Consider the following 19,358-nt stretch of genomic DNA (forward strand, 5'->3'; position numbering starts at 1 on the left):
AATTGCATATACTGCATTCTGAACCAATATCTAGCATTTCATAGCCGTTTCCAAGGGATGCCTTCACTGAAAGGTGGACCCAGTCCCTGATGAGAAAGATAATCATAGTTTTTGCTGCCATTATGAAGCACATGAATGGTTTTCCTCTAAAATTAACATTGTGATACTCTGTGTATCCTAAAATTATTGTTTGTATCACAGAAATGTGGGGCCGTTTTGTGCTTGGTACACCTTTAAACTTGGTCAGCTACCATCCTTACACCTGAAAGCGCTTCAAAGACAAAAAAAGGAGAAGAGAAACTGTGGTAAAGTGCAATGTCAAAGGCTTGATCAACACGAAGAGTATCTGGTAGTTCTTTGGAGAGAAGCATAACCCCTTTGTGAAAGAGAAAGTGAAAAGATTTGGGTTTCCATCTCCCCTTCTTGCTGTAACTTCAGGTACCTGCAGTAAGATGCTTTTTATTTCTCTGAGACATCTTTTATGTGTTTTAGCAACACACTTGCTTTCTCCATCCCATTAATTCAGAGGAAATCACTGTTCATTTGCAAGTATTGCATATTCATTAGCCAAGTAGGCAATGCTTCCAGCGCTGAAGCAGTTTCCACTTCTCAGAAAGGACTCTTTAAATACTGCAATTCCGGAAGGAAAGCAGGCTTCAAGTTCACAGAGCCATTAGACAGAAGTTTAGGATATGCTTTGCAAAAACATTATCTTACCTGATGGAGGCTGCAGGGGGTCTGCGCAGAGGTGGCAGCTGTTCGGGCTGGCATTTGCAAAGATGCTGCTATGTTTTGGGGAAAATCACAGCATTTTTAGTTGATCTCAAACCATTGGACCTTTGTCCAAAATATACCGCCTCCAGCAGGTCTCTTGCTGTACCAAATGTCCCTTTAGTAACACAGTGAATCAGTTAGCATCATGGGAGGCAACAGTTTACATTCCTTTGGCATGTTTTAGCAAATACTCTGCATGTTTACTCATTTAAAACAATTGGTGATGTTTCTATAATTTTTCCTCCCAGTAGAAATGCAAAACTGTAGCAAGTCAACAGTGAACATCTGAAAGATCTTTTCAACAATCTTAAAAAAGCTAAACTTTCCTAGATACATTATTTGCATGTTGATTACTGTAAACATGCTGAAACATGAAAGTGTAGTTGTTTTAACGTCCAGACAAAACATAACTTGCCCAGTTCAGACAAATGAGTCTCAATCAGCACTGTAATCCTCCGCCTGTTTGAAAAAAACACGTACTGGGATATTTTGCACTTATTCCTACCAGGACAGCTAGAGAGAGGAACGGGGATTCTGCTTTAAGGACCAAAATCTTGTGTTATTACCCTTTAGTGTGACTTTTGTTCCCATGAGAAGGGCACAAAGCGCTTCACGAGGAACCCCACCCTCTGTATAGAGATAGTATATTTACATATACGTATAATATATGCGTTGTAACAAGAATTACTTCTGCCTTAAAGCCAATGTTGAGATCAGTGTTCACCTTCTGAGATTTTTCCTGTTACTTCTAGCAAGCTCCAGGATAATTCTAAGACAGAGGAGGAAAGGATAGCTTGTAGTTGGAAATGCTGGATACTCAGAATAACTGATAATATATAGAAAAATAACACACCTTGCCAAATAGTTTAGCTAGGGCCACTTTGAAGAGGATTCTTTGTGCCTCCTGGTCTGTGCAAGGCAGGGCCGTGTTGCAGTCTCCTGCTCCAAGCGGAGCTACCTTCAAAGTCACATCACATCGCCCAGCACTTTTTTGAGCTCCCACTGTCTCCAGGGTGGAAATTCTTCCACCGCCTCTCTGGGCCCGTTTCATCGTTGAACCACCACTGCTCTGGAATCTTCATCCAGGAGGAATTTCCCTTGCTGGAACTTGTGACTGTTGCCTCCTGCCCCTTCACTGTGCACCTCTGAGAAGTCTGGCTTGTTTATACCAGCAACGTTATTGTCTGTCACCCATCTGCTTCCCTCGAGGGGAGCTGTGCTTTTCGTAGGATGTGTTTTTGTAGATATTAAATGTATGGGCTGCTTCGCGTCCTGGAAAACTTTGCAAATCTAAGCTCCGTAATATTGATACTTCACCTACTTGCTGTCATATTATTCTCTCTTTGCTCTGTTCACCTGACATTTTTACATGCAATGTTTGTTTAGAGATCAAATTTTGCTAGATCCTCGATTTTATAAATGGAGGGATTTTGGAACAAGCAGCCGAATTTTGTTCTTTTCATTGGGTTTAGCTAGTATTTGTTCCTCTGGAAGTCTCTCTCACTTAAATATCATCCAAATCATCCTAATGTGTATCCCTACAGAGCCGGGGACTGCCTCCGAATTAGGGATAACTAATTTTGAGGATAAGAATGAAGTTACCTTGCCAACAAAAGCGCTCAGTCTCTCTCTAAGAAACCTGTGTGGTTATTGCAGGGAGAGAAAGTGCTTTTACCAGCTTTAATATCTGAAATGGGAATATTCCGCTTACAAAGTGAGATCAGGTGTAACAGACCTTCAGTACAACGTGTTGAATCAGGATGCCTCTTCCCCTCAAACCACAGTGTACTGACAAAACCTGACACTTAACCTTCGCCATCTCTCTTTTCATTCTTCCTGTAAGTCAAAGCTAAGGTTTCAGTTGTGAGTTTGATCTTTTGGGGTTTTTTTGGACTGGCTGTTTTAAGCTGTTCGGCTGACCATAACCTGAGGTGCGCTCATAAAGCTTCCGCAGGTGGAAGTTGCGCCATTTGATGGAATAAAGCCTGATTCTTCAAAAGGGGATTCTGGGATGAAGTGTAGCGGAATCTGCTCCTGCTTCCTAAAATAACCTGTTTTCATTTGTTTGGTGGAATGTACAATTGGAGAGAAAATGAGAAAAGAATCGAAGTTCCACTAGCGGCAGGACAGACAGGAACACAGAGACACTGCCCAAGTATTACGTCCCGAGGAAACCAGGCGCAATCAGTCCCCTGGTTTTTCAGTCTGTCTTCTCAGCTTTCAGAGCAGTCTCTGCGCTGTGTGTTGCTGGAGTAGACAAAGGGATGCAGAAGGAAGAACAGGTTCGTTACTATGCCATTAAGAGGTCTACCTCATCTGTAGGACACCACGGTTGGGGGCTTTTTGAAAATAAACCAGCGGTTTGACGTGACAGAACAGCACAAGCCAGTCCTTCATTCCAAAACATCTTCATGTTTGAGCACCTGTGGTTATAGCTAAAGCTTGGATGTCGTGGAAAAACTTCTGTAAAACCTGGCAGAGGGGAGGGAGCTACCAGACACTGCTCTCAGCCTTCACCAAACACAGAAACTCGGAATTTTCTGCAAGTAACAGGGCCAACAGAAAGCACAAAGACCAGGCTGCCCTGGGTGTGACTTTCGCAGGCTCTGGTAATCCTGGATTCAGTACCAGTTGTTCCTCTATAGAGAATAAATTATGCCACACTGGAGCGCTGAAAATTTCTGCTCTGACTCGTTAAACCTGAAGCTTCTATTTAATTTCTATCCATAGCGAAAAGGTGTAAATTCTAAGAGATACTTTACTTCATTGCACTTTTTCTCAGTATAGTTAAAAAATGCTGGGTAAGGGACTGTGTCAATGCATAATCCTGGAAATCCTGAAGCTACTCTCGTGCAGAACATTTGGATAGACATTACTGAATCTAAGCGGCGGATTGCCAGTCTGGGCAGCCTAAACGCTAGATTGAACTACCAAAAGCCACAAATCTTTCTAAGATTGTGAAAGCACTATTAGGTTTCTAATCCTAAAGTGAAAGAAGCCTAATTCTAAAAACACTATCAGAAAGCAAAATAAGTCGACATTAATTTACTCTAGGAATTACAGAAACTCACCAGAATACAACATTATGAAAGGATTGAGTTTAGCACTTCTCCAAATCCACATTTCAGTTACATTAATGATTATATTGTTTCTTTTTAAGTACTAGTGTTCTGTGCCCATAAAATTACATTAAGTGCTGCAAAGTGACAAAAGCTGTAGTCCTCTTTCTATTTTACAGTGAGCTAAGCTCCAATAATACCTAGCATGATCTGCTTACAGAAATACTAAAGTAAGTAATAAATTGGATGTTGGGCACAGACTCTGAGATGTGGACTGTATAAATGTATGCTGTTTGGTATTGTATAGTCTCGCCATACCTCGTCTACTTCCTGAGTTATGCAAATTACTGCAAGCCAGCAAATGACTTTGAGCCGAGCCAAAGAGCGAAGGACGGTGGCATCCTTCCAAAGGCATTCCTCCTTCTCCTATTTTGCAAGCTGAATTTTCAAGTTGGTAACAACATTTTTACTACTGAGTATGCAGTTGAATCTGTCAGTAAGACTTGCTTTAAAATGACATAAATAACAACAACAAATGGGAAATCTGGGGTATATTTCAAACCAACTAAGATGACAGCAACTTTTTGTTTAAATATTCCTGGACATACTGGATTTAATTAGACTTTTTTTTTTTTTTTTAAATCAGATCCCACCACCAACATGGCAATACTTGTACTCACATTCCCAGGGAGCTAAAATAAACAAATATGGATAGAAAAAAACCCAACCACTAAAACTGAAAAAGCGTTTTGAATTTCTATCACTATAGTATCTAAAAAAAAAGATACAGTAAAAGTATGTAGTTTTGTTCTGAATCAAAATTGCTAGCCTTCTAATGGTGAGACTTCAACACTTCCGTCAAAAGGCAGTTCCTGTTTGTTCTGAGAATAATTACGAGGTGGTATATTGGGAAAAAAGCAAGGCAGAACTAGTTGCTTTTACTCAATAAAAGAGAGTTGGGAGGAAGGAAAATATTGGTTGAGGAGAACACTGCAAGAGCGTTGCAGGAGTTCGTTATCTAGGAATTAAAACCAACCCTAACACAGTCCACACAATCTATTCTGCAAGGCTTTCTCTGTGTTTAGAATACTCAGCTAATTTCTGTGACCTTCTAGGACATAAAATGCCAATACAGGTACCTTCCTAAATTGAATCTGTTGTGCCTTTAACCTTTCGGACTATTTCAAATAATCACACAATGGGACAGCTTCTAGCATGGGGGAAGCTTCTAGCAGCTTCTCACAGAAGCTACCCCTGTAGTCCCCCCACTACCAACCAATACAATTCTGTACATTGTGTACATTGTTCTTATTTCAAGGAGTTGCTACGGGTGACCCACAGTAAGCAATAAATGGACAAAACACTGAAAGACAGAATATTTTAAGTTTTAATTCAACAAATGAAGAGGGTCTTAGCACTGCAAAATACCATTGTATTGCTAATGCTGTAGTATTGTACATTAAAAACAAGTATTGTCTATAGATGTAAAAATACCAAGTTTTATGATACAATAAAACACAGTATAGAAACCATTTAAAATTAAGTAGAAACCTCTTAAACAATTGAGGCATTAATCTAAGTGTTTCTCCAAACGTATTAAATAAAACACAGTTAATAATGACCCTAAACATCCCCCCATCTTCCCCACTCCCCACCCTAATTAAACTGATTAGAAAAAATAGTAGTCTCTCAGTTACTACATTTTGCATTCTTTCAGAATCACTTAGATTTTCCATTTTCTTCAAGTACAGTAGAACAACTCTTCACAATACCGTACTACCCCTGAAGTAATTTATTTCCCAACACTATATAATTTTGGAGGTAAGTACTTAAGATTAATTTTGAAGGCTAGAGGAGGCCCAAAGAAGTCTGCAGGATGGCAATTAAATTTTGAATGCAAATTATTTACACAAACATTAGTGTACTGTAATTACAGCATAAAACTTGCAACACAGCTGATGGGTGCTTTTAACAAAAGCTCCAAATGAAAGAAAGGGAAGAAAAACAGATTACAAAATAAATAATCTAAAGTTCTTCATGGTAGAAACGTTCATCATGAAGCTGCCTACCATAATCCGTTGCTTCACTGTTAAGAAACAAATCCTGGTTCTTAAGAATTTCTGCTTCAGAAAGCTTTTTATCATCATTCAAATCCATTTCTTCAATAAGGTGAAGAGCCTTTAAAATAAATGGAAGACCACATGCACAGTTAATAGATAAGAGCACTTATAAATAATGCTTTTGGAATGGCTTTGTCAGAGCCCTGCCACAGCACCATTATTTGTAACAAGCTGGCCGAGATTATACATTCAGAACAGAGCCTTTCTTTCCTCGGTTTGTTTCCCTTTGCCTCTTTTATTTGGTGGCAAAATCGTAATAGCAAATCTCTACCCTCGCTATCAATTCTAAAGCAACAAATCAATGTCAAACCCATAGCTTTACTTTGAGGGTGGAAGACAGTATTAAGCCAGCAGAGATTAATCGCCTTCCTGGAAGCACCCATGGTCCTTGAAATCCACAGGTGAGTGCAGTACCTGTCTTGGGCATATCATGTGCAGAAGATGCAAGCTCAGCACATCATCCAGAAACCCTGTGTTTTCAGAGGACCCCTCAGGACATGCAGCCACTGAATGACACCTACAACAGCCAGTCCTTGATGCGTGAGACCTCAACTACGATTTGAGCCAATACAGCCTTCAAGTTGAGCATCCTCTTTCAGAAGTGCACACCAGTTGTTTCAGTCACATATTTACCCTCTGTCTGACAAGATAAACAGTGTTTACAGCTCTCAGGATAAGTGGTAGGCACTCTTGCATTCAACTCTGGAGGTGTCTACCGTGCTAAACCATTTTTTATTTCCTGAACCTGTGGAGACTCACTTTTCCATCATATTAAAACAAACAAACAAAAAGAAATAGAGGAGTCCAAATATTACATGGTTTTTATTTGCTAAACATCTACAAATACAGTGATCTAGAGAATCCTTCTGTTCCTACGTTTTCTGATTGGTTTGGCTTAACATAACTGCTTACTGACTTTTTTTTTTTTTTACATTAATATTACTTACATTTAAACTGACTACCTCACCAAAAAGGACTGAAGAAAATAACACGGACTAATGTCAGCCAAGCAGATTTTAAAAGCACTCTGCACGGCAAAAGCTAAAAGATTATTCAGACAAACATCTTGGTAAAAATTCCTGGAGATGGAATGTATAGTAATTTTTCTACTTTTATGTTATTTAGCTAGCAGGTTTCTCAAGTCATTTTGCAATGCCAAAATGAAACTGCAACATTCAGCTTTCAAACAGCAGTTGATGACTTAAGTCAGTCTCTTTAGGATTGATGACTTTGCTAAGCCCTTATATTAACTGAATAAAAAACCAGCACATTAGAGAAACAAATAAAAAACCCGATTTCTTTCAGAACTACAGCATGGCCTTCCTGTAAGCTAAAATTTAAATGAATAGCGAAGAACTGCTAAAAAAACCCCAGCCAACCAAGCAAACCAACACAGGTGTGGATACACTCACACCGTACGGAATTCACGTCAGTTAGAGCAGTGCTGTTTCTGTGAAAGAACCAACCACCCTCGAGTGTCAGATGTTAAAAAAAGTCTGTGCAAAGCCCTTACAGATACACATTTACAAAAATACTACTAGAGCAACTTAGCAGCTCAGCTTCCTACAAGGTTAGATACGTGAGCGGCCGGTGCTGCGTGCTGGCCACAATGCTTTTTCTGTCACCAGCAGAGATGAAAAAGGATGAGGTGGGACCTCAGTAATGAGCTGGCCCAACACAGCAGATGGGCTATTGCTGTTGGACACAAAGCGCCTCCTATCTTTACCAGGAATTATGGAGACACGGGAAGACCTGTTGTTCCTGCCACTCTCAACACCAAAATCCTCCAGTGCAAAGGAAAGAGACTTGGACAGATTAAGATAAAAAGTTACTGTTGGAAAGGCAGAAATCCTCTCTACAGTGAGCGACTGTAAAGTCTGCTTATTAAAATAGGTTGTTCTGTAACACTCAGTGCTTCTACTGCCTGCTACAAAAAAATAAAGACAGCTAAAACGAGAACCCACTTAAACCTATTACGGCATTCTATCCTCGATTAAACCATTTTAATTATCTTCACCAAAGTTTGCATTATAGCATGTTGAATCACGGAATGCTTCCATTTTCTTGTACTTATGAAAAGACAAGTTTTTAGTTCTACAAATTATGGTGATTTATCCAGTTAGAAGAATCATGATTTATTTTTGTTTTCAAAATTATGCTGTATCTAACAGCTTCTTTTAGTAGTATATCTCATTAGATTTACCTACAATAACTGAAAAATAACTGATGAAAATGCTATACCCTTAAGTCAAACCAGATAAGCTATTTAAACATGTAGAAAAGCGCTGTGTTAATTTGCAAACATTCATACAATTAATCAGAACTTCAAATTTCCCTAATGCAGTTAGAAGACCTGCATTCTTTGTCAAACTGAAAAAAGGTGAAGAATATAGGAAAGATTTACTAAGCATTATTTTTTCAGCTACTAAGACATGATAAATCTGAATGCACCTATCATTTTGTTGCGATACCTTCAAAATTCTACTGCATTATTTAAAATCTAAACAGCAGTCAAAATACATACCTCCTCTTGTGCAATACCCTGATTATTAGGTACTATCCAAGACAACAGCTCTTGAGGGTTGAGTTTTCCATCATTATCCTTGTCATAGTCATTCACAAACCGATCCTTCTCAACGAGTATCCACTCTGGATCTTCCCTTGCAGCTAGTAAGACACATTTGTCAAGTTACAGTCACTCCTTACCTTAAAGCAGATGTTTCCACCTTTTCTCCTAAGCAAATTCACTTAATCTCATAAAGTATATCATAAAAGTGATTTCACTAAACAAAGGCAAACAAAAGTGGGACAGACTAGTCCCAATAGATTAAATAAATGCATCTGTCTACATATGAAGAAAATACTTGTATAGATTAAAACAGAATTTAAAGCCAAGGTAATATTAAGATTGTAAATTTACAGTTGAACTAAGCAGACATTAAAGTCAAGGGTTACCATCAACTGAACTGTTTATTTTAATATCCCAAAAAAGTAGGTAGATAACTAATGTTTTGCAGTATATGGGATTATGACATTCTAGGGCCATACGAAGTTTTTGGTAACGTTCTACTGTCTGTTTCTCTGCTTTAACATGAAGGAAGGTCCATCTGTGACAGAAAACAGAGAGGGCAAAGCTCTTGATTAGCGCAAGCTCAAGAGACTCCGGCCAACACTGCAGGCTTTCACATTAGTTTACTCTCTATTATTTTTTTCTCCTAAAACACCTGGAATATATCCAAAGCAATTACATTTACTGGTTTTATTTATTTGTTTATTTGCATACTTGATTTTTACTTACCCTATGCACTGGCATCCTGCAACCTAGCTAGCAATCTTAAACTTGTCTCTAACTCTTCAAGAAATTTAGAAGCAATTCATTATACTGATAAACATTGCAGACAAGTATGAACAGATATTAAAACTTCCTAAATCTAATGGAAATCAAAAGTAGATGGCATCACAAGCAGATAAGTAACAGTTTAAAAATAATTAGGTTTCTATTATAAAAGAACAGAAGGAGTGAGATCCCTCTCCTTCCTTCCTTCCTAATATCTAGTTTACAAGTAAATTATCCTTTAATGTCATAATTCACCATACGCTGTTGCCCAAAACAACTAGACAATTATGAAACCAGAGCCACTATTAGTCATTTTCAAGTGTGCTGCAGGAACACCGTCTGCAGAAGAGATGGCCATTTGGAGAAAAGCCGAAGTAGTTTCTACAATTATAGCTGATTCTGAATTCTTGCTAAAAAGTTTTAATGACAAAGCTGTTATCTTCTCTATTACTGCAATGACCCTAGCAACATCAGTCAATATCAGTCAACATCAACACCTTTCGGATAGACTGCCTTGGAAAAGCTTTTTTCAAGTCAGAGCAGGAAAAAGATAAAGAACCCTGTATTGCATCAGAGATCTAGTGATTTTACTGGCTCTGGCAAACAAAGATGGTTATAAAAGGTGAAATTCCAGGTGGTTGACTGGAGTGAAGAAAAACTGACTATTCCTCTATTTCTCCATATCCTCGTGTGGCTTAAACATTTTTCCCAGCTTGGGTGCCAGTCCGCACTTAAGAATTAGCACTCCTTAGGACCAAGCAGACTTTATCTTGTAGCAAATCAAATACAGCGTATAAAATATTTATCTATTTGCAACATAGCTAGAGAAAAGCACTGATAAACATCAGGTGAGTGTGCTTTTTCTTTTAAAGAAGGAACACAGCACATTTAAGGAAGGGCAAGAGTGGAGAAAAAAAAACCAAAGGGTGAAAGCATATCGGATTTTGATATCTAGTACAGTGAGCACACTCCTTACACTTCCCCTCCACCTCTTTTAAACACACACAGCTTCAATCCTTCTAAAGCAAGGCTGACAGCTGCCGCCTTAAGCTGATAAAGACCAGGAAAGCTTAACCTTACATTCATGTTGGCTGATTTCACAGATGTGTTCAGTTAGCAAAACTGCATCTTATTTCAGCTGCATACCTAGCGATGAGGAATATGCTTCAGTCTTTAGGAAAACAAGAAGTAACTTGCAAGGAAACAGTGGAATGGGCTCCACACAAACTACTGCCAAATACATATAGGGCAGACTGAAATAATGACCTACTACGCCCCGTACCAGGAAACTGAATGACTCTAAAAGACGGGATAATGCTACTCAGAACCTGTATGCGGAGGTGTAAAAAGCTGAAAACAGAGGTACATAAAATTCACACCATTCCAAAAGCTTTTGTTCTGTTCCTTCTCTTATGCCCCCACCCTTTTTCCTTACTTGGGTCTCTTCTGTAATCACCAAGGAATTCTTCCAGGCTAACAAATCCATCACCATCTTTATCATGTTCTTCTAAAGCCTCCTGAATGACAAAGTCCTTTTGCATACATACAAAAAGCAAAATATCAATTTGTGAAAAATTAGGAACTCGTAATCAAGAGAAACAGCAATAAATCATTTCAGAGCAATGAGATATTCTTTAAAGTAAAGACTCACTCATTTCAAATCTGCTTTTCTGTTTTAGGCAGACTAGTGCTAGTGGTTCCTGTGCAACAAAACATATCTGTTTTTAAGAGTTTAGCATGTCAGGTTTCATGAAAACCAAATCTGAAAGGTGAATCCTTCACCATAATTCAGAACTACACAAATAGCTGCAAAACATGCATTTGTACAAAGCTGCATCATCTCATTTCACTTTTCTTTTTTCATGTGATGTATTCACTAATTTGCATTTTTGCAACTTTATGAAATTGTTAGGAAAACTGGTTGGTCTTTTGGGCCTGTGTTTCCCAGTGAAGCAAGGGTCCCTATTTGTGTAGTCTTGTTTGTCCATCATCAACAGTTATGTCAGCACAAACAGAGGCTGTTTGCATAGCGCTCCTCTTGGCAGTTGGCTCTGCAGCAGCAGACAGCCAAAACTGCAGGCTCTACTGCAGAAAACCAGCAATGTACTTCTAACTGGGGTCAACTGTCGGTACTGAGCTGGAATGACACCAACAGTCACAGCAGTGACGAGACAGATGGCCAACGACAAAGTGCTCCTGGCTGAAATAACAACCCCCCAAACTCTGAGCACAGTACAGTCAATATTAAAGCTTCAGATAGAACTGAATGCTCTTTTTTGGCCAGAAAAGTGACTCTTTAAGCAAAGTGAGAGTAACCAGCACTTGACCTTTTCCTGTGCAAAAAAATCTTTCCTTTAAGTCCCCCTAACCAGAACTGAACTCTGAACTACGCATGAAACTTCTTCAAGCTAAAATCTCACTGATGTATTTCCAACCAGTTTAGAGATAGCTATGTCAGCCCAATCCCAAAAGTTTGGGATAGTTGTGCAATACTAGTTCTTGAAAGAGATTTCGAAGAAAAGCACTGAACTACTGCTCCAGCTCCTGACCTCCAGCACAGGATCCACAACACATTACCTAATTTTTAATTTGGTCTGTAAAAGCAGTACACGTAACTGCTCAAAGGCACACTTCCTGTGCTTGCATGTTAATGCACATGCATTAAAAAGATGCTGCATCTACATACACAAGGTGCTAAAGATACCCTCCTAAGTCTTACCGTCATATACTCCACTTCTTCCGGATGTTCAAAAGCAACAAATTCATCCACGTTTAGATCAGGAACATCATCTCTATTAGCTTTTTCAAAACGTTTTTTCTCCTTTAAATGAAGCTTAGAAAATAGATTTAGTTAGAGCACTTAATGAAAAGGAAAAACAACATTATAGTAGCTGGCTGCAAGCTCATTAGAATGTTAATTGTTTCACTTTACCTACTCATATTACACTGATGTTATATTTTCACTAAAAAGAGCTCATCCAAAGCAATGAGAACAGCACTTTTAATTGAGGTAGTTTTATTCTAAGAATTGCATAAAAACTTCCTTTTTTTCCAATTTAAGGATACATTTAAAACACGCTCTTAGCCAAGGCTTCAAAAACACAAAAGGGAGATAATGAAAAGACCAAGAATTCTTGTCTTTATACATGCTTCCTCTTCTAAAAGTCACCAATTCCCAAACTAAGCTAGTGGAGTACAATGATTATAATTAATAGTAGCCATTGCAAATTCCAAAATTAACATTTTCAGGCCATTTAACCTTCTGGATCTAAATCTCATTTATATCAAGGACTGTTTGTAGTTCAAAGACAGTCTTGAAATATCATATATGTAAAATGTCTTTTCTGAAGCCATTTTAAGAGCTGAAAGATTAGACAGTTTCCTTTAACACAAGACTGTTGTCCATTACACCTGGACATATTTCAAAGCAAAGTCACTTATCTAACCTGTTTTAAGCATAAATATCAACATGCCTTTTAAAAATAAAGAATATCCACAGTAAGCAGGCGAGTTCTTATTTCTGAATGTCTTGCACTTGTTTCTGCACCACAAATGTGCAAAAATTTTTGGGGTTTTTTTTCTTTCTTTTTTTACAGTCTCTTTAGACAAAATAAAGACGCACACCATTGATAACTGATCTGTACTCACTGCATGTGAGTAGACACTGCATTTGACAGGAGATATAAAAATTTTGCAATCCCATGATTGAGTGTGTTGTGCTATCACTGTGACTATGATCTGGAGAAGGGAACAGCCAGCAAACCAGAGATCACAAATTCTTTTAAAATAACCATTTGAAATTGTACTTCTTAGTTTATATCCCGTTTATTTGACGGGATATTCTCTCAAAATTAGGCTAACCCGATTAATGCAGAGCATAACACGCAACAAATAAAATATAATTTAAGATCCTAACTATTCTGCAAAATAATTAAATGTAATTTTAAAGAAAAGCTGACCTTAGCCAGGAATTTAAACAGGAAGGCAATTCAGAAGGACTGACTACAGAAAGTACTAGACTGCAACATGAACTATTGAGGGAAAAAGCCTGTTTGTCAGTGTTTTTTTGAGAAGTGATGAACAAGGCTGCCACCTTCTGGTAAATTCCTATGTTTACTTGATGTCAATTCTAAATCAATACCATAGTCTAACTCTTCCACATTGATTAGAGCGGGATCACTAATTTCCAAAAGTAAGGAAAACGCTGAAGATGGCTGGCATACGATGCTTGCACAATGCTGCTAATTTTGCTTTTTACAATATATGTTGAAGAAGTCAGCAAGCAAGAAACCCTAGCAAGCAGTCAAACAAAGCATAACATAAATGAGTAGTTCTAGCTCAGCGTATATATCTATGATGGCAATATCTCAAACACGGGATCAATATTTTGACTGGTAGTTTCATTTAAAGTCTTTTTGTATTTTAAAGCTATGTAATTGTTCAGTTAAGTGACCTCCAAAGCTTTACAGTTTGTTTCTTCTGTGCGTAAAATCCCCTGCCCGTTGCCTATTTTAGCTTCACTTCTGCCAACATCCTATATTAGCTACTACTACTTTACTAAAAGCAGACAAAGAAATCCTCACAGAAAAAAAAAATTCCTCAGGACAGAATATTCTAAAAAAAAAAAAATCACTTATTCTCTTTTGGGGAAGTATTTACATGTACTTATAAATGTGTAACTTGAAAGGAAACAAGCTGTGTGGTGATTCTTGGTGAACCTTCCCTCCTTGGCTCTCTCGCCCTTCCTTTCCTCTCTTAAATACCTGCTTTCATACATGCAATTTATCCATAATTTCTGTTGCTTATACATCCAGTTTTAGCTATCAGAGTTGCATTCTGATTGCTAAAAATGTCTGAATTGCTATTCTTTCTCTGAGTCTCTAATGGATAGAAAATGTTAACGCAGGCAATTATTGACACCCCACACTGAAATAACTGAAAAAGTGGATACAACAGTGCAATAAAGGGGGTTAAAGAGTACCAGGGTTTCCTTTACCTCTAACACCAGTGGTACTGGCCCCTGCTGAAGGCAGGACACTGATTAGGCTACAGACCTAATCTAATAGATTGCAGTCTTGTTTTAAGACCATCATCTTAAAACAAGAGACCATGCTCTGCGATAAGTCTGTCAATAGACTTATATTCCACTCAGCTAGCAAAATATACTCGGGAGATACGATTTCATTCTGCCTTTGTTTTGATGGTAGCAGTTTTAATATACCATTACTTTCCTTTAATTACTCCCCTATCTCAGATAGATGAAAGTGTTAAAACATGTGCCAGCTGCTAGGGTTTCTCTACCCATCTTCTTCTGTCACAATAAACAAACATTGCTGCTTTTTGCCAACAGCTTACAGAAACTGATGCTGAAACATTTTACCTGTCTAAATGATTCTTCTTCTTGATCCTCCAGGACAGTGTTCTCATCAAAATCAATTACACGATCATACATTTGCATATTATACTCCTTCCAAGACACTAATCCATCACCATCTCTGTCATAGTCATTGAAGTGTTGCTTAGCTTCTTGCGTAACATAATGTTTAAAAGATTGCTGTATCCAGGAACTCAGCTCATCTGTGAAAATCATTAAAAAAATAATAAAAAAAAAAAAATCAGAATCATCTGCACTATAAAAACTGTAAAGATACCACAGATCTTTTCAGCCTGGAATATAGTCTGCAATTCAGATGTAAGTATATAGGCAAGAAGTTAGTTAAAGCAAAACAATCTGTTTCCTCTATCCTATGGTTTTTTTAAATTTAACTGAATGAGAGAACAGATCACAGCTACAGCCTTCAGGTTTTCTTCCGTAGTACCATTTCCTCATTGATACCCTTAGGCTAGAGTTACATGGTTACTTTAATCTCATTTATATTGGTGATGCCAGAAAAAGTGTGATGCGTCCCTCTCTAATACACATGGAAAGTGGTAGGAAAAAATGATTCCAGGTAGTGTTCATACAGCTGCACAGCACACTGGATCAATAAAAACTTACCCCGTAAGAAGGAAGATTCTTAGTTTTCAGCTGAGAAAGTACCCTTATTTTGCTCACTGGGACCTGAACAATGGAAGTAAGAAGCTTGCCCCTTCTGGTTGTTGCTGACATGTATGTCAGCTTGAAATGATTATGTGGCCACGGCTTTTCAAATCTGAAGCCAACCAACACAGTACGATCCTTTCACTTTTTTTTTTTTCCCTTCAGAGCTTTACGAAAATGATGCTGAATATGGTTTAGACAGACAACTCTAAACTTAACTTTGTACCTAAAAAACATTGTTCCCATCAGTTTTTGCTTTCTTTTGAAAAATTCACAAACTGAAATAAAGCTAAATCACTGCCATTGCCTTAATTACGCAAACAGGTACCTTCCCTTTACTTGGGGCTGAAATCAAGCCTTATATATTTTGGAAATGCTTTTAAGCTACTTGTTTTTATAGGAACATAGCTAAAAGAAATAAAACTTAATATACAGATGAATTAACACAAATACATTAAAGTCAATTCATTTAAAGAAGACTGGGAGAACATATTCTCTCAGTATCATCCAGTCATTTTCAGATGCCCGGGAGGGGAAGACAACTTCCTCTGCATTGCAAAATCATACCGCTAAATCAACGCAACTGAAATCCTGCTCTGAAGAGTCACAATGACTAACAAAAAAATCCTACAGAAATTACTACTTTGGTGTAGAGAAGTCTTACAACATTTTTTAAACACTAAAGTATCTTGTTCTATCCTTCTTGGCAGAAGTGTCAATACAACTTTACTAGGTTTACTGAAAGATCTTTGAAAAGCAGGCAAGAGATTTTTAAAAATATATTTTGAGTACTGAATTTGTGTTACCAAAGGAACCAACTTCATAACAGATTCTGTGAATTGATGGAACATGAGGAGGCACGCACGCCGTGTTTTGTAACCACTGAGGCTTGTGCACAAAACCAGCATTGCCTTACGAGAAACTGCAACATGACTTCTTAAAGATGGAGTTATAATTTATAGCATGGTTTATTTCCCGGCATTTAAGGCACAAACATCTGAGCACATAATGTCCAGTGCCACTCATCAGAAATGCTTAATTCTCTGACATTAGAAAAGTGGCATTAATATATCACATCTTCTCTCACTGTTAGCCTCCAAACGGAGGCACCACTAATAAAGTTCTCAAAAGAGTGTTCTGCAATACACTGAGAAATAACTGAGCTGATAAAGCTTCGATACCATAAGTTTCTTAGTGTAAAAACACATTCCACTGTGAGTTTTCCTTTGGGAAGTGAGGGGGAGGCAAGTTTCCTTTAGACTAAGAACCAGACGCAATACGGGAGTACAGGTGGAATTTCTACACTTTAAAATAGACCTTATGGCCTTCACGCGGTGAGCTGCCTCTTGTTTATTACCGGGATTACCCATGCCACCAAAGCTACGTACTGTCTCACCTCTACACAGTCAGAGGCAGGCAAGTGTGCAGTTGATTACTTCAGGTATATAAAGTGAAAGACGTTCAAGAGATACAGTTGATTTTGTCTTTAAAACCAGATTTTGTCCTCTCACCTAGAAAGCTTCTTGCATGTTTAATATCATGTTAATGAATATCACCATTCTGGCATTTGAACAAAGATTCTACTTGCTCTGTGTAAGGGTGCGTGAGTGAGGCTTCTGATTTTTTGTCAAGATCACAGCAGAACAACAAAAATACATTTTTGTAACGAACTTAAAAATTAAGAAGTGTCATGATGATGTACTGAAAGGAAGGGCATGAGTTTACCGTGGAGTTCACAAGTTTGATAAAAATCTTTCTGGGAAGAGACATTTGATGCTATATTGTGATGAAATCAATGTATGGTCCCTCTGTGTCACTTAGTGTCAGCAGGTATTGAAGCACATGTACGTAGTGTTAGGGCTGGAGTGTAAATTCTTTGCCTCTTGAACTTGCTGCCTGAGTGGCACAAACAAGATTCCAAACACAGAATTGAAGCGGGTTCAGATGTGCAAGGAGCAAAGCTGGTACTTGCAACGGAGTACTGCTCTCACCCACATTACCTCACTCCTTGCGTGTTCCTGACGGCCCTCACTTCTTCCACCACATAAAACAGGAGCCTTATGGACTGGGATATCCTCTCTATAAAGTCTGTTGGTGTTTCTGACGCACCGTGCAAGAGGGTGGTTGTGTTTTCCATGGAGATTCTCCACAGCGTACGACCCACCGGCTGTGGCACGGGGAGAGCCCATCTTTTTCCTTCCCCGACGGCACCGGTCCCGGTCCCGGTCCCGGTCCCCGCCCGGTGAACGCCCTCCCCACCCGCGCTACCAGCTCGGCGGCCGCCCGCCGTTACCCTTGGCGAGGAGGCCGTCGCCGTCCGAGTCGATCTTCCTCACGATGGCCCTCAGCCGCCGCTGCTGCTCTTCCGGGCTGAGCCGCGCGTACTCCTCCGCCTCCTCCTGCGGAAGAGCCAACCCAGCGTCAAACCCGCCGCCCCCGGCAGCCTTCCCTCCCCGGCCCGGGCGGCCCCGCTCCCACCTGTCCGCCGAGCAGCGCCTCCCGGTCGTACTCGGCGCGGTGCTCGCCCTGCGCCAGGGCCAGGGCCAGGCCCAGCGCCAGGCCCAGCGCCAGCAGCCGCCGCATGTCGCCCGCCGCGGAGGGGACCGGCGGCGAGGGGCGGGGAAAGGGGCTGCGGGGGGCGGGCCGGGCGGCGGAGGGGGCTCGGGGGCCCCGCCTGCGCGGAGGGTCGGGCCCGCCGAGGTGGCGGGAGGGCGCGGGGCGGTGAGGGCTGTGGGGTAACCCCCTGGGCCAACCCACACGCCCGCGCCCTGCGGCTGGTTGGGGACAAGAAACTTTATCCTCCTCTTTCCCAATCCTTTGTGCTCTATCAGCGGAAGATTCCAAATACCATCGAGAAATACGGTAATTCTCCAACTTTTCAGCATCAGACTGACGTGAGCGCAGGCAGAACTTCAGACAAGCATCAACGAACCCTGGCGTGAGGGCAGATTACCAGGAAACGAGCAGGGTAAAAGTGTTATAGCGGAAAAACCCCAACGTTTCTCTTGCTTGAGGACCCAACTTGCACAGAAAACCCCCTTCTAACACAAAGTTAAACAACGTGTTATAAGAGTTAACAAGGTCACAAGGCTACAGATTTTCACAACTGTTCAACACAGATAATAGAAAAGAATGCTGTAAAATAAATTGACCACTCAGACAAACTAAAAATAAAAGAAATTCAGCCTCATTGACCACTCAAACTAAAAATACGTGGAGAAAATGAGCAGGGGCCCTCCCCAGGAATGCCATTCCTAAGAGCTGTCACATGAAACTGGGATTGATCTGATCCCGAGCCCACTCAGGTCAAATTAATAATTTTTGCTGGATTAATTGAGATTTACGTAAGGCCACTGTTAGATTTGTTATTTTAACTATCAATATTAGTGTATTTCAGGAACTCCTCTTTTAAACAGAAAGAAGCGAGATTAGCCTACCTGGGTCTCCAGAAACGCAACTGTTGCCAGGTTTAAGCTGAGCCTTCAATTAATGGAGGTTGTCAGCTGTGCTCTCCTGCCTCTTCTGTGGCGGTAGCGATGCGCTGCTCCCCGGTTAACCTCAAATTCTATTAACTGTGAAGAGCTGCGACAATTCATTTTGAAGATCTGAGAGTAAAATATTGCAATAAATCAGTAAATGCGTTATTGCAATTTCCTGCCCATATAAAAAATGTCTATTAAAAATCAGTGAGTTAAGTCTAATACCTTTTATTGGTTTAAATGTCAAATTTCCCATCAGTATTTATATAAATCACATGTACAAAACGTGAATTAAGTCATGCTACTTGTGGCATGTGTAGACAAAGCAAATCCTGTAAGCAATCAAAATAGAAATGAGATTTGATTGGTTTCTGAAATAGTATCAAAGATGCTTTGTCTTCTCTAATACATTACTAACACCCCAAAAAACCTCTTTGCTGCATATCTCAAGGGTTGACAAGTGTATCAGATTATACATTTCAGTGTCTAAATAACTGTAATAGCCTCCAAATAACAAATTCAACGTTGATGTGCAAAGAGCAAGTTTAT

At 39.5% G+C, this 19,358-nt stretch overlaps 1 protein-coding gene across 2 annotated transcripts; it reads right to left on the reverse strand.

The window, feature by feature from the left end:
- Positions 1-5,202: 5,202 nt before the first annotated feature.
- On the reverse strand, positions 5,203-17,971 carry RCN2 (reticulocalbin 2). 2 transcript variants are annotated; one of them, XM_063346607.1, is made up of 7 exons: positions 17,809-17,971; positions 17,624-17,729; positions 14,671-14,867; positions 12,010-12,123; positions 10,726-10,822; positions 8,478-8,620; positions 5,203-6,011 (listed from the first exon to the last, which is right to left on the reverse strand). In XM_063346607.1, exons 1-7 carry the CDS (start codon positions 17,911-17,913, stop codon positions 5,859-5,861), a joined length of 915 nt encoding a protein of 304 aa, XP_063202677.1. In that variant the 5' UTR covers positions 17,914-17,971; the 3' UTR covers positions 5,203-5,858. The 2 variants fall into 2 exon arrangements, with proteins under 2 accessions (XP_063202677.1, XP_063202678.1); XM_063346608.1 differs by having other exon boundaries at positions 12,010-12,111; positions 17,809-17,966.
- Between the last annotated feature and the right edge of the window lie 1,387 nt (positions 17,972-19,358).

Source organism: Chroicocephalus ridibundus, chromosome 9, assembly GCF_963924245.1.
Source record: "Chroicocephalus ridibundus chromosome 9, bChrRid1.1, whole genome shotgun sequence".
NCBI lineage: Eukaryota > Metazoa > Chordata > Aves > Charadriiformes > Laridae > Chroicocephalus > Chroicocephalus ridibundus.